General features: G+C 40.4%; 1 protein-coding gene across 1 annotated transcript in view; it reads right to left on the reverse strand.

The window, feature by feature from the left end:
- Positions 1–766: 766 nt before the first annotated feature.
- The window catches only part of LOC147151726 (uncharacterized), a 36,206-nt gene continuing 11,602 nt past the window's right edge, over positions 767–25,370 (reverse strand). Inside the window, exon 2 of the mRNA XM_086024670.1 lies at positions 767–888. Within this exon, the coding sequence (XP_085880796.1) occupies positions 767–888 (122 nt within the window). The remainder of the gene's footprint in view (positions 889–25,370) is intronic.

Genomic DNA, 25,370 nt, shown 5'->3' on the forward strand with positions numbered 1-25,370 from the left:
AGTCTTCTGTGATACACCTCCTGCGTCTCCTTTCCTTCGGCACCACAGTATATTGTATCACATTTGAGTTTCTAGCATTCAGTGGTGCGCAGCAAACACAGAGTGACAGTGAGACAAAGTTTTACAGCAGTGTGCTGTGTAAAACCATGAAAAAGAAACACAGAGTGATAGCATGACAAAGTGGGGTAGCAGTGTGCTACACAGAAGCCTGAGAAAAAAACAGTGAGAGAAAAGGGAAATACTGTGCACAATATGCAAATCTTGACTAAAAATATTAAATAATTCAGGAGAAATAATCAGGTCATTACTGTTTTGGGACATCTACAGAAAGGTAGGTTCCAAGTACATTGGAAGACTTTTGGATGAATATCCCCCTAAATTCAGTAACTTATATTTATAGTTATATTTACACCACCACTAAGCACACACTTTCCCTCTCCACGGCGTGTTCCTGGCCTGTGAAGATCAGGTGAGTTTTGGTCTATTCTGTGCAGGCTTGGAGGCAGCTTTCCAGCCCAATCAGTGCAGCACAGGCAGACCTTTCCCTTGCCTGAATTCAAGAAAGCCCTGAGCCGCTGATGACTGAAGGGCTGCGCGCGCCTTCCTTCCTTCTTTTCCTCTTCACTATCTATCAACTTCAAACTTCAGGCTGCCGCCACTGAATGCAGGCTTTCCTGATGCATGTGTAAAACATGCATGTGCTTCGCCATCATCCAGGCTTTGATGCTAAATACCAACATATTTAATATGATAATCCTTGGTTTCATTATCTCTTGTTGCTTAGCATGTAGTCAGTGTGATGGTTCTGCTTATTTTGGCCGGATGCGATCTGGCCCCGAGGCAGTGGGGATTCCTTTCCCCCATGTGTCAGCTCATGTTTACCCAGGCCTGATGACCGAGGGTGGATCACAGCATTTCATAATCCATTGGCCATAGAGCGAAGCGAGGGTGGAAAAATAATTCTCTTTGTGTCAACAGTTATTTCATTCATGGATGCTGCAGTCGAAAGAGGGAATGATAGAGAAAGAGAGAGGGAGATGACCATTCTAGGGTAACACTGCTTCTTGATTGGCTTGCGATGTTTCTCATTCATAGTGTTTACTGCAGCTGCATACAATGCAAAGCCGCACAATGAGTTTGATGTATGCGGTCCTGCAAGAAACTCATCCTTGTACTCACTATTAAATGTCTTATAGGCATACACTGGCTGTTTTTCAAGGAAGTGTCCAAATCAAGAATGAGTGCATGTGAAAGGTTATAAACAATTGACTCTTTATTCATGATTTGATGTGAAGGGATTCACTAAAAAGATACAAATAGAATAGTTTTAGAATAAAAGAGTATTCAAAAAAATGTGAGGCACATCATTTGCACAACGACACTGCGTCAAACTGCAGTTTCTGCAATCAACAGCATGCACCCTGACATGAATGAGGCATAATATAAAGTGCAGTAAAGACAAACATTTTTGGTTGTCATTGTTCTTTTAACAACATAAGTCAACATAAACCACAAGCTGAGGTCAATAAAACAGCTTGAAGAGGGAAGTCAATCCAAACGTTTTTTCAACAATATGTTCAATGCAAGCCCACTAGTTGAAACAGGCATTCTGATAAATATTGCGTTTGTGGAATAAGAGTTAATCCACCAGTTTTTAGCCATCTCTGGGGTGGCCACTTTGTCACTTCTGTTGACTGAAAATCTGAAAAATCATCGCAACTGCTCAGGGCTCAGGTAACCACCAATCACGGCTCATCTGTTTTCTGACGCTGAGCTGTGATTGGTCATTACCTGAGCCCTAAGCAGTTGTGATGTCATTTTCAGTCGACAGATGTGACAAAATGGCTAAAAAGGGGTGGATTTTGCTGCTAAACTCATATTCCACAAACACAATATTAATCAGAATGCCGTGTTTAAACTAGTGGGCCTTCTGGGAACATATTCTGGAATAAAAATATTTGGGTTGTTTTCCGCTTTAATACCTGAGCTAGATGATTGGACCAGAAAAATTTTCATTCTGAAGTAGACATTATCACCAAAACCCACCAAATGTATTTTGGTTTGATGATTCTTCCTTCTGGAGCATGGAGATTGGAAAAGGTCAGGATTATAAGGACAGCCTCTACCATCTGCACTCAAGGGTGGTGGGTATTGTTCATCTTTATCAATAACTAACCAACCAAAAATACAAATCAAAATCATTTTAGACATTTTTTGTCAAGAATTTAGTTAGATTTCAAATAACTGCATTTCTAATAAATTGAAAGCATTTGACATATTTTTTTCTTTTATAGTTGCTATACCGTTTTGTGAATGTTGACAATTTTTAGTTTTGCTAACAACAAACAAACCAATAATATTATTAATTCAGTCATTCATTCATTCATTCATTCATTCAATTTCCGAACCGCTTATCCTCACTAGGGTCGCGGCTGTGCTGGAGCCTTCAAAAATCTCTTATTTCAGTCTCACAAGCCACATGAATTTACGAGGATTTTTTTCAAACGGCATAATGTAGACATTCTGTATGTACTTGCAAATTATTTTAGTTGAAAAACTCCAGTTCCAAAGTAATCATTTTAGATTTTCATACCATTTCCTAAATAATTCTCACGACGCAGACCCTTTGCTTACCCACCTCCCCTCCAGCATCAACACTGCTGTTAATCGTGTCCATCAATATGTATTCACACCGCTGTGAATGCTGCATACTGAGTCCACCTGTTCTGCATCCCTCAATAATCATCAGTGTGGAACGCTGTTGATGGGAGACTCATCACGGCTCATTGCCTACATCAGGGCCCACGTTCGACGCACACTTTTACACGCTCCGACTGATATCTGCAGGGCACAGGGCTGCAAAGGCGGGATCATCTTTAGGTGGATAAAGAGCGACTTTGCCAGTTGTAACTCTTGTGGATTAACCGCTGCCTTTTCTCCACAGATAAGGAGGTGAACTGCACATCGTGCGATGTTCATTGTTGGCCAATGAGGATTAATGGGTGACATTGTTCAGCAATGTGTCAGGGTTTGGTTAGTCAGTTGACTGTTATGATGTGTATTCAGCAGAGCTGGGTATTTTACAAAAAAATTCCCGGTCCGTTTATGGGTACCCTTCCACAGTCCGTCTATCTGACTTTTTGCTTGTAGCATTTTAAACAGGCTTCCGTTTGCGATATATTATTTTATTTTTTGTAAGTACAACAAGAACACTAGTGGGTGGTAGCCTAAAACTGGGTTAAGGTATGATCTGTGCACTTCTACATCAGCAAATTGAAATTGTATTCATCATATTGTGACCCTCTTAAAATAATGGCCAAAATCATATTTGGACAAAAATTATTTACTTGCCTTAAACATCTCCTCAGGATGCTGGCCACTTCTGCTAAAATCGGCTATATCCTTAGTTAACAGATCATTCGATTCTACCTCCTGGAATGAAAGTATTAGTAAATATAATCAGTTTTTGATTCAGTTTTTCGTGTTTACTGAGAAAAATAACTGGCCATTATTTTAGGAAGGTGATTATATTCTACCATACATGAGAAATGCTACGGTTAGGACTTGTAGTGGTGCTGCAGAACAAAAAAAAAGTGACTCAGCATGCGGCTCTTATTTTGCAACTAATCATGACTGAATTAAGTTATTTTCATTCGGCCTCCTGCCAGCTGGGCCTCCTTCTGTTTGAGAACACCGAATAATCCTTGGGGTGAATAAAAAGTTGCCGGCACTCGCGAAGTCAAACAGAGTAACAACTTTGCAGTCTGCATTTTATCTCCTCTTGAATGTCGTATTTTCCATCAACCTCGCCATTAATTGCACTGGCCACCGATCTTGCTGTCGAAGCGAGATAGTTATGAAATATAGACAATTTGTGTTGTACGACAAAGCGGAGAGTCGTACGGGTAAAACACGCTCATTGATTTAGCTCCTGTGTACTACGTTTCATTAACGTTTGCAACAAACGGATTGATTTTAGCGCCATGAGAACTGCTTCTGCTCATGGTGGGAAACAAATTTAATGTAGGTCTCTGGTTGATAGGCAATTTGTTTGCATTATTTACACTAGGTATGGCTTATTCAGTGGGTTTTGTAGGTGTATGTGTGTGCTTGTCAGAGTCAATAGCCATCATGTCTCCATGTCATGAATCCAAGAAACGGTTACATACTGTATGCAGGAAAGCATGGTATGTTTCTACTGTGTGTGTGTGTGTGTGCATGTGTGTGTGTGCGTGTCACTATTATACACTCAGACGAAAAATCACTAACACGATCATCCCGAGCTGCTCTGCATTTCCACGGACAAAGCGGCCGCCATCGGCCTAACAAGCCCTCGGTGTTAGATGAGGTTGTAATGAGATCGAGTCGAGCCTGAGCAACTAATCTGATATTTCACCTCAGCGAGAGATGGGAAAGATATAAAAACGTATTAGGAGTGGGCACTAAGAGGATTAAAGTATGCAAACGGATGTGTGCCGGCATTTTTAATCCACTCGTGTTTAACCCTATCAAGCTGCACCCCCGAATAATGTCACACAGTCGACAATGAATATGTTGGATCTATAATGCTTTTGATATAACATTTGCACACAAATCCTTCGATTTTCCCAACAAGCAAGGGTGAGGAGGTGGTAGGCGAATTTAAAATGTCAATACCAGATGTGAAATTGGAGTCGATATGAGAGTTAGTACTTACAACTATTATTTTTTACAAAATTAGGGGAATATATTGTATTAGTAGGAATGAAATATTTGAGTGTGCGTCATAGTGGTGTGCAAAATATATAGTACTATCACAATTTATCAGGGCTGTAGTCAAGTCCACCTTTATCAAGTCCAAGGTAAAATCGAGTCACAAAGGTCCGAGTCCATGTCAAGTCAGAGTCCACGAGGTCTGAGTCTGAGTGCAGATGAGATCAAGAATAAACCTTAAGACAGCAAACTACTCTTTTCTCAACCAAAAAAATTGATAAATTTCATTATGCTCAACACTCTTCTTCGATGGCATGGAACCCATCCATCCATCCATTATCCAAACCGCTTATCCTCACGGGGGTCGCAGGCGTGCTGGAGCCTATCCCAACTGTCTTCGGGCAGCAGGCGGGGTACATCTTGAACTGGTTTTCAGCCAATAGCAGGGCACACAAAGACAATCATTCACACTCACCGTCATACCTAGGGACAATTTAGAGTGTTCAATTAACCTACCATGTATGTCTTTGGAATGTAGGAGGGAACCGGAGTACTCATAGGAAACCCACGCAGGTATGTGGAGAACATGCTATCTCCATGCCGGATTCGAATCCATAACCTCTGTGCTGTGAGGCAGACGTGTTAACCCAGTATTTTTCAAACTCTGTGCCGCTGTACACTTGTGTGCCGCGAGATATTGTCAGGTGTGTCGTGGGAAATGATCAAATTTGGGTGCTTGTGCGGTCTAGCGCGTGGCAGCGTAATCATGCCTTTACTGCATTGTAGTACTCTTCCATACCAGCAGGTAGCAGCAGCTAAAATAAGCTTTTTTTCACAACTTCAGCTGGTGGTGTGCCGCAGGATTTTTTCAATTAAATAAATGTGCCTCGACTCAAAAAAGTTTGAAAAACACTGTGCTACCCAGTCGACAGTCAGCAACCAGTTCGGGGTGTACTCCGCCTCTTGCCCGAAGTCAACTGGGATAGTCTCCAGCATCCCCCCGCGACACTTTACAGCAGGGGTGTCACTCATTTTTTGTTGGGGGTCATATCGTAGTTATGGTGTCCCTTTGAGGGACCGTTATGACTATGAACCCATATAAATATATGATCGCCTTATATGATCACATATATACAACAAATTGATGGAACGGCAGTTTTAAAATTGTTGATGTAATTATTTGAAGTTCATTTTTCACTTTATTTTATAAGAGAGTATTGGTAACAAATAATATCTCACATCTCTGTGTTATTAAAAGTGAAAGCAACCAGCGAGAAACGTGAAGTTGACGCACATGATTTGCCTTCACGGGCCACATAAAACTAGGTTGCAGGCCGGATCTGGCCCCTAAGCCTTCTGTTTGACATCTGTGCTGTACAGGACAAACGGTGTAGAAAATGACGTATCTGATTAGTTTACAGTAATTGAGACACAGATTTGATTAGAAATGTTTCCTTTTTCACATTTGTTGGCTTGATGAAAAATGGATGTATCCTTTTCTGTACTGCAACATCAACTTCGTATCAATGTAAAGAAGGATTGACTAACCCTCTGTACAGACATTTTTTCCAACAGTATTACTAGCAAACAAAAAAAAAATGTAGTGAAAGTGGTGCCTAACACAAAATGAAAAGAAAATGAGGGAAACATGCAAGAGGCTTAACATAAACTTGGACACACAACATTGTAGAGTGACCATATTTCACAGCCAACCGGAGTTGTCATTGTGGACAATGAATGGAGGGGTTGAAGTACTTCAAATTTTTGGTTGTTGACGATGGTCGAGTTGACCGGTTTGTTTTTCAGTCGTCAACTTACTCTGTGTGTCTCCATAAACAAGCTCGCTCAGCCACTTTCTCCGCCGTCCTCAGTTGCACTGCCCTTACCCCACTGACTACTCTCATTGAGACATTCACTCATCCAATAACATTCAGAGACCTTCATAAACTCGCAGGCAGTCGGAACTTGTAAAACTCTGAACTTCTAACTACAGTATATAAAAGATGTATACAATTACAAAAAAATAGAGGAACAGGGAATGCTTTGCAATAACATATTGTTGGAAAGCAGTTGCAGTTGTTATACTTACATTGCTGCAATAGTTTTATAAGATCTAACTGTCTATGAGACCTTGAAGATATTTGTGTTTTTCAAAAATGATTGTTTTGACAGAGAAGAAATCTTTCCAAATGTAAAGCTGAGTTGTGATAGTGATAACAGTCACATGAAGCAATAATCGTGTCCATTTTTCCATCCATCCATTTTCTCCAGCACTTGTCCTCATTCGCATACCAGCTGACTTTGGGCAAGAGGCGGGTTACACCCAGGACTGGTCGCAGACAATTGCGGGTCCCGTTTAATAAAAATCCATTCAGATTCACCACAATGGACAATTTCGTCTTCAATGAAAATAATGCATGCATGCTTTCGCAAAGTGGACAGAAGACGCAAATTTGGCACACAAAGACTAGAGCCAAGATTCAAACCCTGCAACCTCAGAACTGCGAGACAGACGTACGAAACGTTAGTTCTCTGTGCTGCTTTAAGAACATCATACACCACTTACAAAATATTACTAAGACTTCTCATCTGCTAAAGCTTAAATATTACTATGTTGTTCTCTTGGCTAATGTAGCAAAGCGCAGAGGAGGACTCCAAGGTGACACAAAGCAGGAGTCAATTCTTCACAAAGTAGGAAGTAATTAATAAGGATGTCAAATGCAGAGCGCATCCGTGACTTCATTTTTCTTCTTAATTGGGGGATCATTTGGAATTTGGATTGGAAGCAGATCACATGTAACGATGACTGACACCTGTGATTCCTTCACACCTGTCTCCTCGACTCGTTGTTATTAATGGCTCTGCCCTTCTTTAAGTTGCTTTTCCATTAGCCCCAAACAGCCCCACGTCACAGCACTCCACTATGCCCGGCACACAGAAGCGTTCACATATAGACGAAAAATCAATTTCTGGGTTTAAGATAGCGAGTCAGCTGCCCGCTGTCAAGACAAAAATACAGGGCATAAAGCACACATATTTTGTGTCTTACAAAATTGAACTATATTTATAATTCCTTATGTACCATGGATGAAATAGCGGGATAGAGATTTTGCGAGTGGCACACAAAGATTTCCGCCAGCGCTCCTTCATTCTGTAGAGCTCACTCTCATTCATTTGGCAGCCTCTTCAAGACAACTGCTCGTCGTCCTCACTATGCAGCGACTGAAGCCCTCTCAGATAAGCACCAGGGGTTGGTGTTTGGTGATATTTTTCCCAGCCCACCAACTTTATGGATGAATTTAAAGACTTAGAGCACATCTGGGCAAACTAGGTCCCGAACTGGTTGCTAGCCAATCGCAGCTAGGGCACACAGAGACAAACAAACATACACACACACACAATCACACCTAGGGGCAATTTAGAGTGATCAATCAACCTACCATGCATGTTTTTGAAATGTGGGAGAAAACCGGAGTACCCGGAGAAATCCCACACATGCATGGGAGAACATGCAAACTTCACACTGGAAGGCAGAGGCCGAGTGTTTTGTGTCAATTTATTGCTTTCATTTGTTGCGTCTTTTTAAACCTCTGGGATATTGATCTGGCATATTAAGTAACAGAGGGGGTTGTTAATTAGTTGCAGCTGTTTTGGTGTTAATGAAATCAACAAAAGGTGTGCCAGAGGGGCACCAACGAGATGATCCCCAAAACAGGAATGGTTTTACAGGTCGAGGCCATTGATATTTTTCCCTCCTCAACTTTTCTGACAGTTTGTCCACCAGTTTTGCATTCGGATAGGGTCAATGTCACTACTAATAGCATGAGGCAGTACCTGGACCCTACAGAAGTTTCACAGACAGCCCAACTCCTGCAGGGCGGCACATCAATGAGTGCTATTGCCCAAAGGTTTTGTGTTTCTCCCAGCACGGTCTCAAGAGCATGGAGGAGATTCCAAGAGACATGCAGTTACTCTAGTTACTTTTTGAGTCAGGGCACATTTATTTGAAAAATATCCCGCGGCACACCAGCAGCTGAAATTGTGAAAAACAAAGCTTATGATGACGTTATATTATAACGTCTTGAATAGGAATTAAATAAACACAAAAAAAAGTATTTTCTAATGTTTCATATTGATACTTACTCAGTGTGAAACATGGGCCTGTTTGGATAAACATGGGTCACTAATTTGCGTGTCTCTAAACAAAGACAATTAGTTGTTGTTGTGGCTGCTGCTACCTACTGGTATGGAAGAGAACTACAATATTGTAACTATATGATTACGCTGGCAAGCACTGGACCGCACAAGCACACATAGTTAATTTCCCACAGCACCCCTGACAATATCTTGCGGCACACAGAGTTTGAAAAACACTGCTCTAGGGGAACTGGACAGGGCCGTAGAAGGTGCTTAACCCGTCAGCAGGACCTTTAATTTTTTTGAGCAGTTTATTGGTAAGCCAAAGGTGCTTGAAATAGTGACAATGTTGTCCCATATCAAGATTCATATTGATTATTAGATTGCATCCAAAGTGTCTGAGGTGCAGTAGCTGGGGTCACTGAATGACCCATATTTGAATTGACCTTCATCTTTGCAGGGCTTTTTGATTTGTAACCCCTAACCCTCACCCCAAAATAAGATTGCTATTGAATTTAAACGACGTTTGATTCAAAACACTCACGGCAGCTGAGGTCAAAGAGCCAAACACAAGGTTAATGACACAGCACTCTGAATCACAATTTTGTTTTATCTTACCTTTTTGAACATTGAGGGGATTTTAAAGTCACCTGGGCAGACCCGTCTACACACCTCAGCCTTCAGGGGGACACATGAAATACATTAGTGCGGCGATGAGGGAGTGGTGTGATTAGATGCGGCAATTATACTACTAAATTATAAGTATTATTACTCTACAAACAATTGTTGTATATGTGGCTCGAGGGCAACAGTTCAATGTTTCACAGGTTCTTTGAGAGAAAAACTAGATTACTAGTTATTTCTGGCTAAGAAAGGACCTCACAATTTACAATGTTGCCGTCACGTGGTGAACGTACCTGTGCAACACTTTGCTCCGGTTTAGAGCCTATTTTTATTTTTTAATTACCATACAATACATCCATCCATTATCGATACAGCTTATCCTCACAAGCGTCGCGGGGCGTGCTGGAGCCTATCCCAGCTGTCTCCGGGCAGATAGAATTTTATGTGTATAGCAAATTTCACAACAGCTACAGCTGTAACAAAGCACTTTACATACAACAACAAAATAGCCATAATACAACAAGTGAAATCAATAAATGAACACAAAACATTACATACAATAGACACCGGAAAACAGCCGAAAATCTGTCAGTCTCAGGTTGGACTTACAGTATCTGAATATAATGCAGGATGACTTGTTTTTTGCCACTGAAGCTGTTGAATGTGCTCTGGACTCTCTTCTTTACGGTCTGCCTTCCCTGTGCAAGGCGTGAAGTGACAAAATGGTCACCCCCAGAGATGGCTTTCTGCCTTGGCAGAAACAGACTGCTGACTCTTATCCTGCCCACCAGAACTTTGTAAATGCATTTGATTGGATGAAGAACGATCAGGGTGAAGGCCCACGTCTTGTAGGCACTGCATGGAATGCACGCTACTGTTGACCACATGACATGGAAGTGGTAACAAAATAGTTTGAAGTACTTTGGTTCAGCTGATGATGTGTACGCTCCCACTGGTGTGACCGTAGCGTCAGCACACATGTGGTTTTGTTTGCAGCTTTGTGTAAAAAAAAAATTAACAAAAAAAACAGTCACTTCTGATATCGATATTGGATCGGTATTGCGATATTTGATCCAGTATTACTTGGTATCGATTTAATCTAAACTCACTGGTACCTAGCGTGCATGACCTGTTAGTGTAGCTCGCTCTTTTGGATATTTTTCATTGGCTAGCATGAAATAAGGCTTAGCTGGCCTCAGTGTCGTATTCAAGGACAAGCGTATAAAAGCGGCAGCTGGGAAAGTTGATCTTAAGAATTTTTACCTTTTATATATCTTGATCTTAAAGTCTGGATATAGCTACGATAACTATAAATAAATCGTTCAGCCCTACAGTAAATATAACCAGCCATAACCAGTCACAATTTGCAAACAATTGGGCATAAGACTAACAAGCAGAAGTAGAGTTAAGGGATCTCAGGTAGATGAGAGGATTAAGAATTGCCGCAGAATTAGCAGCATTTCTCCTCAACAGGTTTGTATATCATTTCTTTTTGATTCTTAATTGATTGTACATTCCAACTGATGACATTTAGTGTTATATAGTAACACTCCAAAACAAATAAGTCATGCTATCATCATAGCAGGTGTGGCTAATGACGGCTGGTTTATAGTGCTAATGCTAGCTTAGCTGCTATTTTGTTAAAACAGGATATGCGTTCTCAGTGACTATTATGACGATTACACATGCCATTATGTGTGGCCATGTTTGAGAAACATGCTTTTGCATATAAGTGAGGGGTGTGGCTTTGGTCAGAGTCTGTAGGGTAGAGGGATTAGTGACGGGATTCTACAATCAAACCATAATACTAGCAGTTTTAACTGTAAAGTTCCTCTTTAATTCCTGTATTTCATTATTATATTATTATATACATATATATTGGAGTAAACATATGTCAAAATTAAAAAAAAGTGAAGGGAAATCATCACAGACATTGTGCAGTGGGAAAATTAAAACAGCTGCAGCAGTAGCAGCCGTGCTGGTGGCGACATACTGTAATTGGCTGCTCTGTGAAATGGAAATGGACTTTTATTATCAAATTAGTCGTGGTGAATTAAAGTACTGTTGTTCATCCTGTCCTCTCATCTGTTATTTAGTTCCCTGTTGCTAACCATATTGCTGAATTTTACAGGCAATTTCAGTCTCACAATCAATCAGAAACGCATGATGGTGAATGAAAACAGCAAAATCTAAAGGAAAATTCATCAATATGTTGTACAAATAGAAAATATACTTTCCTTTTGCTGTCCTCCTCACATTCAAATCTCAGACACAATCCTCTTTCTAGCTACAGCACACCAGATTTTTTAATAAATTGGTCACGGCAGTGGCACTCGTGTCCTTGTGAGCATCTTAGTGATAGTTTGCACCTTTGCAGATGGCCTGTTCTTCCCAAGTGAGCCTCTGTCCCTCACAAGTATGTCTTCAGCTAGAGGTACGTACAGTTGGAGCGTCTTATCGAGGCGGAATGTATGTATGTAATTCTTGCTAGGTGCCGACTTGTACCCTCCTTTCTTTCTGTGCAACTTGTGATTAACGTCAATGTGAGCGACGCATCTAAATGTGGGTTATTTGATGGAGTGACTGTCAACATTTTTCTTTTGCCTCGATTCACAATGTGGTTACTCTTTGATGATTATAACTAAAGATCTCAGCTGGATTCTCCATGCAGTATACTGTACTTTCTATTCTTACTATAAGCCTCAAGTTTTTTCCTAAATTCCTAATTTATAGAACGGTGCGGCTATTCTGTGGATTTTTCCTCCACTTCTAGGGGCGCTACCGGCCTCAATGCAACGCGGGTTTTCAAAAAGTGTTCCTAAATTATACAAATAAAAATGAAAAATACAGCCATATTGCAGAAAGATGCATTGTTTCAAAGAGATGAGTTGACTCGGAGGCTTTGTACATACCCGCAGGCACTCATAAAAGTCACATGATTGGTTCCCGGTGCGATCCCGTGAGCTGATTGGCTGCGCATCGTCACAGCAACTCGCTAGTCTCATCCATGCTAAAAAAGGACAGCGCTTTTGAACAACATTCTGTTAGGAAACTTATAACCTTATTCAAATGTGCCATTCATTTAGTCAAGCCCAATAAGAGGATAGTAAACAGCTGTGTTCATAAGTTGTCTCCCGACAAGCAAGAAGTGCACGGCTCAACACAAGGATGACGAAACGGCAAATCAAATGTTAAAGTGTTTGTTAGTTTTGTCTTAAGTTTGTCTTCAAACAGCTTGCCTTTAATGAGAATCCCACATTGCATTTTATCCAAAGGGCCTTGTTGATGTTATTTTGCAAAGAGAAAGTTAATCCATGACCTCCTGGCGACCGTGCTTCTTCCTCGTTTTAAAAGAAGAAGGAGGCAATGAAGAAGAAGCGGCAGCAACAGCAGCAGTGCCACTTTCACTTTGCATAACGATGACGACAATCGTTTAAAAATGCAATACACCAAGGTTGTACCTTTGGATAAAATACACCACGGCATTCTAGTTAATGTAAGTCAATTTAATGATAAAAATGTATAGTTAAGTTAAATAACTTTAACGTAGTTATTAGCGAATGTTCTGTCGTAATCGTCCTCTGCCATGGTTGAAGCTCACGTTCCTCTTACAGCCTGCAGCTTGGTATTTAGTCTTCATTTTGTATTTTTAAAGTTAAATGTGTTGTGTAACAAGTATTTAGAAGGGTTTGAGCCATGTCGTGGGGTTCACAACGGCATAACAGAGGGGTAATTCCATCAAATCCAAAACTGTAAATCCATACTTTTACAGTTCAAATTCCTTCTGTAAATGCAGTAAATATCGAAGGTTTTAACATAGATAGGTGGGGCTTATATAAAGGTGTGGCTTATATATGTTTTGTTTCATCTTTTTTTTTTTTAAATAGAGTGGGTGCGGCTTATATAAAGGTTCGGCTTATAGTTCGGAAAATACAGTAGCTTGTCTAAATAGTGTTGTACATCTGGGCCACTCAGTTGTCTTAATGGCCCAGGAATTATTATCTGCAATATATGCTATATTAGTTTTGTTGTTTTTCCATAAAGTTGGTTATTTAAAATGTATTTAATCATCTTTCATGTTCATCTTCTCAATTTTACATTCACATTTAACATTATATTCATTTATTCATTATAATAATATGGTGGTTAAATACTTAGGATAAAAGTAATGTAAAAATAGGTTTAAATTATATGGAATGTTTTTTTTATGATTATGATAAACTATTTTACACACTAATTTGCCTTGCGATCGGCTGGCGACCAGTCCAGGGAATACCCACCTCTGGCCCAAAATCAGCTGGGATAGCCTCCAGCTCATGTGCGGCCCTAATTAGGGCAAACACTGAAGAAAATAAATGGATGGATGCGTCCATAATTGCCCAAAGAATGTAAATACCATGTCATTATTATATAACAATACATGACTATTCATACAAGTGCAAATATGGTTATACAAAGTGTCTTAGCATATACTATGCATATAACCTTATGTATGGAATGACACTGTTATTGCACATTAAATGATGTGGTGAACCAAAATGTGTTACTGCAAACCATTTGACATTGCCTCTCTTCTGTTATTGCTTGGTGAATGTAAACAGGAAGAAGGTTTGGTGTATGGTCAAGTGAGTCAAAGTACTTTTTAATAAACACTATATGGAGAAGTACCGGTATTTTAATTTGATCAATTTATTGGTTCATCTAGCAGACTTCACACCAGCAACTAGCTGAATGCACTTTTAATGAGAACACCTTGAGCAAATAAAAAAGACATATTAGCCGCATACATGCCACATGGAAAACGTGACCTCAACATACATTTATCCAAATAACCTTATCTTTGTGATCTGTTTTTTAGAACTTGATGTTCATTGGTACTGCCGCGCCTCTTCTCCATCATCTTCGCTCAGCAAATTGTCAGACAACCTGCAACGAGAAATATGAGCCCCAAAGGGGTCTTGGTGATTGTGCACCACCGGCAGTTTTATTGGGGGGGGAGCTGCAGGGCCTAGATAATGCTTCACTTAAGTATGATAACAGACCAGCGGGGATATACCCAGGGCCCTTTTCCATAGACTTCACAAAACACTCACAACTTAACTAAAAACTCCTTGTCTTCCTTGATGAAGCTGTTGTTGCAGGCCAAAAGGTCAAGTACTGTATGTTTATCTTACCGGTTGCCATGACAACATGCATCTGACATTTATGGGTGTGTTCTATTAGCAAGGGAAATCATGAATGTTCCAGTCTACAGATCTCTTGTGTTGTATTTGGGGCTGCAACCTGTGTTGCCAGATCATAAGCACTGAAGTATTACAGTATATGGCAAAATTATAAAAAACTAATTACATGGATTTTACACAGACCAATGATTTTATCCACACAATTTGCTTTATATTGAGCTCCGTGCTTTTGATAAAAGAGTAAAATAGACATCCTCTGAATCTTACAAGGAGTAGGAGCCCTTCCCTATGGTCAAGATGGGTCGACCAGGTCTCCTCCGTCTATGCTTTGGAATCCAGTAGATTTGTTTGGATACCAGGGAATAAGTGCAGCTTTTGAAAGCCCCTTATTGACATCTCGGGCCTCATTAGTAGACTGGTGCCCTTGCGCTTGGGGTAAAAAGGGGCGTAACTTCATTTTCGTGCCAGCGCAAATCTAGTCTAGCGTGTTTGGGGCTGTGTGGCGCCTGTCTTGGAGTGCTGCCGCAGGAAGCAGCCTCGCCCCTGACACACCTGATAATTTGGTGACTAAATGTAGCCTGCGCTTGGTGTAACAAACGGGCGTATCATCATTTTCGTATACTATAGCGTGTCTATGATTTTGGTAGACACGCTTACGCCTCACTGGGCGTTCCTGCTGCGCCCCCCAGCGCATCTTATAATTTGGTGACAAAAAGCTGAATGAATTTTAGACTAGCTGTCTATTTTGCAGCGCAGGTCGTGTAACGCGATTTTGGTGTCTTTAATCCAGGCGCACGCAGACATATTCAGCGCTCCGCGGATGAGTGTGGTCGACCTCTAGTATTTCATTCAAAAATATGACAACAGTTTGGGACAATGAATAACTTCCAACGCTGTTGCATTTCCTTAGAGAATAATGCTAGGCTATCATCAAAATCAAAGTTGGTCAGTACCAGTGGACCAATTCTCATCTTCGGGCCCTCTTTTTGTGGACAGCGCAGGTCTAGCTGTTGTGGGGGTGAACACAGTCAGCTTGTTTTCCCAGCCAATGAAAGCGGCTCCCCTCATTCCCTTTAATTTCAGCACAGCAGAGGCGAGCACATGGTCTTTGATATTGAAAAAGCAGATATAGACTTGTTGAAAGATGAAAGCGTGCAGAGTACGTTAAACGGCAAACAGACCTCGACTTGCGGATGATTTGAAGTTGACTGTTGTGAAGTGAGCACTTGTAGACTGCCTTCCATCCCTGATCCAATCTTGCATCCGTGTGTGACAACCAACACACACACACCGCTGTGCCGTGACCGGGGGGTGCTTTTAAAATATATTTTAAAGATGATGATGATAATAATGCATTCAATTTATTGATTTCTACAATGATTCAGAGGGTTTGATGCACACTATTGTCATATTTATAAATAAGATACAATGACATCCACCACATTTATTAGCGGAGCGCTGAATCTGTCTGCCTGCGCCATGCTCAAAACTCGCCAAAATCAAGCTGCACCACCTGTGCCACAACTTAGACCTGGTTTCACCTGGTCTAACGTCTAGACTACTTTCTGTCACCAAATTGTCAGGTGCACAGGTGCATACCAATACAGTATGACAACCGTTCAGTCAAAAAAGAGCAACGGCTCTCCTGTTCGTCCTCCGCTACTCTCGCTCACATGTCGTCCCATCCAGCCGCACGATGCATTCATTAACCCCGGAAACAAAACAACTTGGCAAGACACAAATTCGACCACAACACAGATAACCCAATTCGTTACACTATTTCTGTAATATATTTCTTTGCATCTATGTTTACCACCTCCTGGCTGTTGTTATAACGAACATTACCTCTACTTTCGCGAGGATCATCCTTCGGTCGTCTACATGCCGACTCAAGACTTCACGTCACTTTTCGTGGCTTTCAGAATCGGATTGTGGAGAAAAGTTATTTGGAGTAAAACGCACTTCATTAAGAAATACTTAATGTTAGAAATCTCATGTTGTTTTATTCTTAGTAATTGTTGGCATTAGATAAATTCATTGAGTTTCGATGTAGTACTGAGATGTCCCACACTGTGAGCAGGCAAGTGTTGATAGCGAGAGACGTGCCTTCTTTTCTTTTTCGCCATTCGACACAGCTAGCTAGTAATTTGTTCGTGCCAGCAAACTCAGTAGTTGCAGATTTCCCGTGTTTCACCCCGTTTGTTATTGTGTGTAAATGTTAAAAGGTGAGTTTAATAATTTAGGTTCGTGTCAGGTAACTGCTGTACATAATAGCATAGATATGTTCTCGTGAGTGATGTCACGTTGATGAACACTCGTTATTTCGGCTAGTATGCTAACTATTCTAGTGATGAAACGTGTGAATGTGTATTGTATGTATTGTTTGGCTGATTAATTTCTTAATACAGTGAATTGTAATGTTTAGTCATATTGTTACCTAATGGATATGCATTAGATGATGTTGCTAGGTTATTCTTTGGCTTTGTTGTTGCAGACCACAATGAATAGATGTGTCAAGTGGAATACGGGCCTGTGTTTTCTGACAGGATCACCCACATTCATACCTTGCCACTCTAAAATAGGGTCAGCTGGAGACATCATACCAATCATATGATCCTCTCTGTTTTACTTCACATTATGTACAGTTCATACAATCTTGCAGCCCGAGTCATCCAGAAAATGGTTTCCAGTTTGGCAGGAGAAACGCAAACGGGCAGTGGCTTCTTCTCGGGTCATAAGCGGAAGTGACGTACGAGCTGCCTCGCAAAAGTAGCATTAATGTACTTTATTTTATTTTTTATTTAGCAACTCCAAAGATGAAAACACAACAGCCAGGGGCGACAAACATAGAGGCAAATAAATATATTACAGAAATATAAAGCGTGACATCATCAGCAGGCGCGAAGGACCCGATTCAATCAGGATATTTTTTAAAATTTCAATGAACATTCTATCAGTCCGGCCCTCTGCTTGTCGCAAAATGTTTTATTTGGCCCTCCGTCCATTTGACTTTGACACCCCTGCTGTACAGGGTCACGGGGAGGTGCTGGAACTGACAATGGGCGAAAGGCAGACTACACCCTGAACTGGTCGCCAGCCAGTCGCAGGGGACACACAGACACCACCACTGAGCGGGAACCGATCCCACGCTGCCCGCACACAACGCAGGCGTGTGTACCACTACACCATCGGTGACTCAACAGTAATTATTTTCTTTTAATTTCAGAAATACTGGTTTGTTGAATTCTTATGAGTATTATTCTAAGTCTATTACACTTTTATCTGACTTTTAACCCTTCAAGGCTGTGTATTTGTCATGTATGACCTATCTTAGGACCTGACGAAATTTCCTAATTCTTAGGGGGAGGAGGAAAAAATACCCCCAGACACTATATTTTCCTGATCAACAAAATTGTTTCATTTAATATTCTGTGACAGTTTGTACAAAATGTCTGTGGAACCCATGCTACAAGCCAGCTATTTTGGTTGAAGCCAGACATTTGAATGTTTCACAACATAACACTGAGGAAGTTCTCTGGGGAAAAAAATGCCGTCTTAAATCGCATATATCATAATGACAACAGACGCGATTGTGTTAAGTGAAATGGAAAGCTGAAATTATTGTACATTTGAGGATTTATTGATTGTTTAATGCACAAATTTGAAATAGCAGTGCAAGAATCATCGTACATCTGGCAACAGTGATCGTGATTTTGTCTTGCTCGGAAAATAATATTTCAACCTAAAAATGTAGATGCTCACAGTGAATCCAGCTGGCAGGTGGGCATGCAGTGGGGGTATGTGTGCACATTGTGTGCGAGAGAGAGAAGATATACCTCTCAATGCAAGAGCAACACATTCATGGCTATTTGCTTTGATGCGCTTATTAATACTCTCCAAATTCCTGCAGGGATCAAGACGAAACATCACAAAGACGGTGGAGATGAAGCAAATTTTTCTTTCCCGTGCTTGGCGATAGTTTGACGTCCGCTTCTGTGTAATTTCAATCAAACATTGCACGCTAGAGATGAAGAGTGTTGCATACATGCAACTACATCTCGTGTTTCCTACATGTTATGTTGCCATCCATGTTTGAAAATGCATTTCCATTTCTACAATGAGAAGCTGCTACGTGTTCCATGCAGCAGAATTTATCATTAAACACAGCAAAGAAGCTGCAGGCCAGGTGTTTTATCTATAGATGCACTGAAGCACGCCTGGTGCCAGGGATGGAAAACATCGGACAAGCAATGTGGCAGATAAACACTTGAATGAGGCCGGCTGTAGTCGTCGTAGAGCCTCTCGCCGCCTGACCCGTCCGTGGCGATGAATAATAAATAAGCAGGACAGAGGAAGTTACCATTTGAAGACAGTTTCCTGATGAATGATTACCAGCTCCGTTTGGTCTGTATTAGCATAGGAGATGTAAATGTCGGAAGGAAGACACATGGCTGTTGCTGTAACGGCGCCTCTAATACTTTTGTCTGCTGAGCGGGCAAGTCTTCTAATGTTATAATCAACGAGCTTGGCTGCTCATAAGAGACCGCACATAAAACTGAATAATCAAAGATGGGTGTTGGCCGTGGTGCGTGAGAATACGCTTCAAATAGGATGTGTTCGGTTGTTATGCTAATAAATGACTTGTCTGTCGCAGCAGAAACTCTAATTTATGTTTGCAGCATTCTGCACTGCTGTTTATTTTTAATAACATTCATTATGAAGCACCAGTTATTAAAAAAAGGAAGAAAAAACACGAGTCGGTACACATAAATCATACACATTATATTTTAATGGAAATTTGCCCAAGCAGCGTGATACGTGTAATTCCTATGTGACTTTAGAGTTGGTGAATCCGCATGTGGCGTCATACCCGAGGTTATTTTTCATGCCTTTTCCCAAGTAAATATATATTTTTTTAAATGAGGATCATGAGGACACTTTAGTATAACTGGGGCAGAAGTATTAGAGTAAAAGAAAATATCTGCCACAGCAATATATAGTACACTCATCATCATCACCATCAATGTGGACATTATTTATTGACAAAAACCACAAATGGCTTTGATTTCTCTCTCCTGTGTTCAGTCTGTTTTGCTTTCTTCCCTTTCAGTTGTCCAGTCATAAGACTGTGGCATGTTTACCTCCGCCTAATAATCAGTAGGCATAACACTGATTAATGCCCAATGCAAATGTGCCAAATGGATGACTTATTGAATTTTACTGAAGCAAACATGTTACAATATACAGTAGAGACACTGAAGTCATTGCGTGTCTGCAGTGACGCTGGAGAGTTTAGCCTTCATCTGGAGATGAAGTGTCCATGTCAATGTCACAAATTTGTTTATAACCTCAAAATATATAGATAAGTGGGAAGTGTATAATATTATTGATAGTGATGTGTAATGATATAGTGATGATGTACATCCAATATGTACGGTCTCTGACACTGTAAATTTGCTTACCATATTATTAGATAATTCCAAATCATATTGACACTCTTCCCTCCACTGTGAAGGAAATAATAAATACTGATAACATTAGGACCACTTTTGTCATTTCTGGTAGTCTCTTTTTTGGGGAAAATTTGGTGCTAGAGGGGTCTGAAAAGTCACAAAATATGGTGCAAACATTGCTAAATTGGCAACATCGCAGACACAAGTACTCGCTTGCTTGCTTGTACCAGCGTCCACACATATATACATTTAAAAAAGCCGATCAAAATCAAAGCACCACATTTGTTTTATTGTTTTGATTTCATGGTCTTTGTGAGGGCCAGTCAGAGACTGTGGGCAGGCCTGATGGTCACACCCGGGCCGTACTTTGCCCAGGTCCGCTGCAGATCAACCTGCCTTTATAGGAACAATGTTGCTCATCACTTTTGCTCTGCAATTTCCATGCATGAGCTCACATTTTTATAGATTTTGTAATATTTCAAACAATGAAAGTACCATGCTGGTTGACGGCTTGACAGGCTTGGCAACAGTAACTAAGGGTTCAATTTTACATAATAGGCCATGCATCGAGGGTGTTACCTAAACACTGACTGCTTCACTGTGCCACACATTGCCTTCTGTCAAAGAAGGATTAAGGTGCTCAATCCAACTATTGATGACTTCACCTTCATGGTAGCAGAATGGCACAAATGCTGCCTTGCAAAAATGTCACAGAACTTGGCACTTGGCAGAGGCAGTGGTGCAGGTCAGGTCAGGAAGGAATCCATTATATTTTGGGGGCTAAATGATAAAGTGAAAAGTGATCTTTTGGCATTGTTGTTGGTGGGGGTGTGCATTTTTCGTGTGCATCGGTGTGTAGTGGTTCACTCACCGGACATTGCTTCAAGCATAGTGTGAATGGGTGTCTGTCGCGATATGTTCACTTTATTGTATGGTGATCGTCAGTTCAGGGTGTCGACCAATAGGCTCCTGCTCCCTGCAAACCTGATGGTTTATCAGAGGATGCCTGGTCTTCCACTGTACATTATGGTCATTTGTGACCATGCATTGCTAGATGAATGTGTTGCAATGATATTGGTGAGGTACTGCCACAGATGTACTCGACAACTGCTAGGTAGGACACATACTTTAGATGAAAATGGGAAATGAAATCAATCAGGTGCCACGACATTTTGCTTCACAGAAAAAAACATGAAGTTATTGTCTCTTGGGGTTGAATCATTTTCACACCAGCAGGTTGGCTGTTTACTGGAGCGAAGCAGCGCATCAATTACACTGTATCATCTTTGCTCTGAAGTTGACGCTCGCACGAGTGACAGAGGCCGGGTGCGCCGATGGAGCGGAGTGGGGTTGGATGTCAGAAGTGCTGCGCAGTCTGCGCTCTTCAGGCTCTCAGGTGCGGGTCAGTGTAGGCATTTCCAAATTGGCTGTGAGTTCAAAGAGAATGAGAGAGCGGGGAGTGGAGATGAAATCTCTTATTTATCTCGGCGACCATACCACACACTCTCTAAAGCCTCTTTTTTAAGTGATGATACTATCCGCTGTTCATGCGAGTAGCACCCTTGGGACATCGCAGCGTGGAGGTATCAACGCATAATGTACGCCTTCCATTTGAATATGAGTCCTATTTTAGCTATTTAGCCTTGGTTATGCACAAGTGGAATTATTTAAGGCTGTCCTGGATTCCCAAACTCCTGTCTGCCCCACTCTTCTTCTCTGATTCATCAAACGTGTTTTTCTTGCTCATTGGAAGCTGTCACATGGATGGAGACATAAATGTGAGACAGCTGGAGAATAGCTGACGGCCTAAATCATCATTCTGTTGACATGATGAAGATGTTGGCCACAGGGCAAATGGCAGCCACAACCTTTCTTTTGGGGGTGGATAAGATGGGTCAGAATCCACAACGTAGGTGGCGCACTTCAACCAAAGTCTCTTTGTTTGTTTGTTTGTTTGTTTGTTTGCTTGTTTCAAAATTTCGCCCACTCTGCTTGTTGATGAAAAGCATCATGGTCTGTCAAGTTTATTTACATTCACACTCACAGTTTAAATGACTTTAAGATGGTTGTACCTATTAAAAGTATATTTGGATATGTAGTTATGTTGCATTGGCTCACCATCTGTCTGGAAGAAAAAGTTCCATTCATTTGAAAGTTTAAAATCATTAATATTGCATCACAAATGCTTCTGCATTCAACGGTGAGCGTTGTGACAATCTGCATGTTGTATTTTGGTAAGGTTGTAACCCTAAACAATAACTGCTACATTTACTTTAATTTCCTACGTACCTGTTCGAAGGGAGGTAGTTTGATACTTTATTAATCATGAAGGAAAATTATGGATGAAAGTTATTGATGTTATTTTTAGGACCTTTTTGGCCACTCAAGGGCACCATAAAAAAGAAATAGAGAAAATAAGCAGTACAATAAGAATGAGAAGCAGACACTTATTAAAATATTTATTCTTGGTCCACTATGGGTGAAATTAACAATAAATATATTTTAAAATACAATATTTAAATGAATAGTAGAATCCCTTTGTGGGTGCTGTAAACTACTGTTTCTGTGCAAGATTTGGCCAACCACATAGCTGACGCCATGTTGTGCTTCTTTCGACAGCAAACTAGTTGAGACTGATTCAGCAATGCCTCTGCTGTTTGCTCCCATCTAATGACATTGCAGTTGATTCAACACATAAATTACAATCAACTCAACACAATTGAAATCATTCTGAACAATCAATGACTCACTTACAGCGTTTCTTGGATTTATGGAATTCTGTGCTTTCTGCGGTGACCAAACTAAAGTTATTATTATGACTATTGCTTGCTAACCTACACTAACACAATTGTAAAGTCATAATCACAGTAAATATATGTATGAAAAGTGCTTCCTGTTCATAAATATGAAGCAATCATATTTATAAAATTTAAGTATGGCGGTTACTGACTGTGCCATCTCCTGCCACGTGTAACCTCAAAATGTTGCATGCTGGGATGATCATAAACCTCTCTTATCCCCTTCTCTAGTAAAAAACATTTGCAACCTCTCCAACCTGTGATTTACTTAATTACTTCTCACTGTAATTAGCACAGTATTCCTTCAACCATGAAGTTCAATATAAGCAAAAAAAAAAAACCCCCAAAAAAACAGGATTTATTATTTGGGAAAAAGCAAGCACATGTTCCAACTGTTCTGGGGTCTACCTTCAGTCTCATAAAAGTTGTATTAGAATTATGAACCTCGCTTAATTGGCTGACACTCAGCTTGCTCATGAGTCAGTGATGGGTGCAGCGGGAACATAAAAAAGAAAAAAAACAGAACTTATTGGTTTTGAAATACGCAAGGATGTTTTTTTGGGGGATCCTTGCTCATCTCTTCACCAAGGACTAATAAACCCCATTACTAACTTTATTTGCAAAACGCTTGTGGGTCTGAATTTAAATGAAAGCCAATTAAAATCACAGCTTGAAAACAAATACTAGTAGTGGCTGGCTGGCTCGGCTTGAACGAATTGATTGTAAGGAAAATGCTTTGTTTGCATTAAGCATTTTTCTTTCGACGGATGTAGTGGCAAATACTCCATTCTCCCGGAATCTTTTGGAAATGACATTGCTGCTGCAGGTTTTTTGCAAAGGTTGCACTCATTTAAGGGCTCTCTTTTGACCATAAGCTATCACCTCGGAAAAGAGTGTTGGTGAGTGAATTTCCCTCCTCACCTACTACTCAGACATGCATGTCAGAGCCAAATATGAAGCGCAAGCAATTCCACATTCGCTGAGCAAATGTTGTACAGTAAACAATACATGAAGAAACATTCACATCTAATCAACCATACCTCTACTTGTCTTGATTGATTTGTTTCTCTCTGTCCAGTCCCGGCATCCCATCATCAAACATATTTCAAGCTGGAATTTGGTATTTTGTATACAGGTGATCATCTGTTTGCGATGGAATTGTGCTCTTGTTTTGGTACTGTTTTTAATTTGACTGTTTTGTATCCATGGCCTAAAATTGTTTTTCATATAAATGTACTGTAATTATGACTAAACTACTGTGTAGGGTAGGTTAAAGATAGACTCGAGTATGTTGTGTAAAAAATGTATGTCTTCGGTATGGAACTCCATTCTAAGGACCGACAGTGAAACATCTGAAGTTCAAAGCCACTACTGTTTTATAATTGAGAATTTGGCCCCCAAAAAAGAAGAAAATACATTGAGAAGAAGAACATTAAAAGAGAACAAATTAAATAAGAAGTCAACGGTTATATCTTAAAAAAGTCATGTGTCATCACTTGTTATCAAAGTGACATACAGTATTTTCTTGTTTAACATTTTGTAATGGATAACTTACTTTTATAACTGCGTGACAAGAATGTTTAAAAAAAAAGTTATCCAACATGTGCACCAACAACATAAATCTCCTTTGCATTAGAGCTTATCATTAATGTATGCTGTCTGTTGTAGTTATATACTTGTATGACGGTTAAGAATGCTAAAATGTAACATGCTACAAGTAAAACATTACCTGTACAATTAGTAAATGTTTTCTATTTCAAAGTGCAGTGATAGTAACCGAACTTGAAATGGAACTTAAGTGACGCAGGAAAACAAAACACACATACTGTATTTGTCCTGGCTCAGAAATGTGTGGTACAATGAAACTTCATAATAATAATACATAGAAGAAGAATGGTACATGCATACATAAAGTGTGTAGTTTACATGTGAAGAGCCTTACCTCCCATGCACAAGCGTTAGTTTCCTTCTGTTTTTATATTTTAATATTAACAGCTCGTAACTTGGTTTTACCCTTTCCAAAGGTTTAAAAATAAAATCTAATATATTCAGCCTGTTCAGTAATATAGGCTTTATAATGGTGACTGCTTGACCCTGGAGCAGATTTTCATTACCATGGATAGGTTTAAAAAAAAAAAAAAAAAGAAAAAAAAAATTAACCCTCAAGCAACTGAAACGGCAAGTTTACATTGAGCAACACATATGCAGTGAGCATTTTTGCAGCAGAGCAACCCCTGCAGGCAATAAAGCGATGGAGTGTTTACGATGCACAAACAGTGTGTGTGTGTGTGCGTGTGTGTGTGTGTGCGTGTGTGTTGTTGGTGTCTGATGAAGCCAACCGGCGACTTATCTCACTTGAACAAACGCCTGGGGCAACGGACTGTATTTCAAAGTCCACTAAAAGGTGCTTCCAGCGGCATAGAGAGCGAGGAATGCTTTATGAACACCAGCCCGTTGCTTAACGTGCTGGCCGCGTTAGTCTG

Source organism: Filicampus tigris, chromosome 2, assembly GCF_054856515.1.
Source record: "Filicampus tigris isolate MCC_2025a chromosome 2, RoL_Ftig_1.0, whole genome shotgun sequence".
NCBI classification, from domain to species: Eukaryota; Metazoa; Chordata; class Actinopteri; order Syngnathiformes; family Syngnathidae; genus Filicampus; species Filicampus tigris.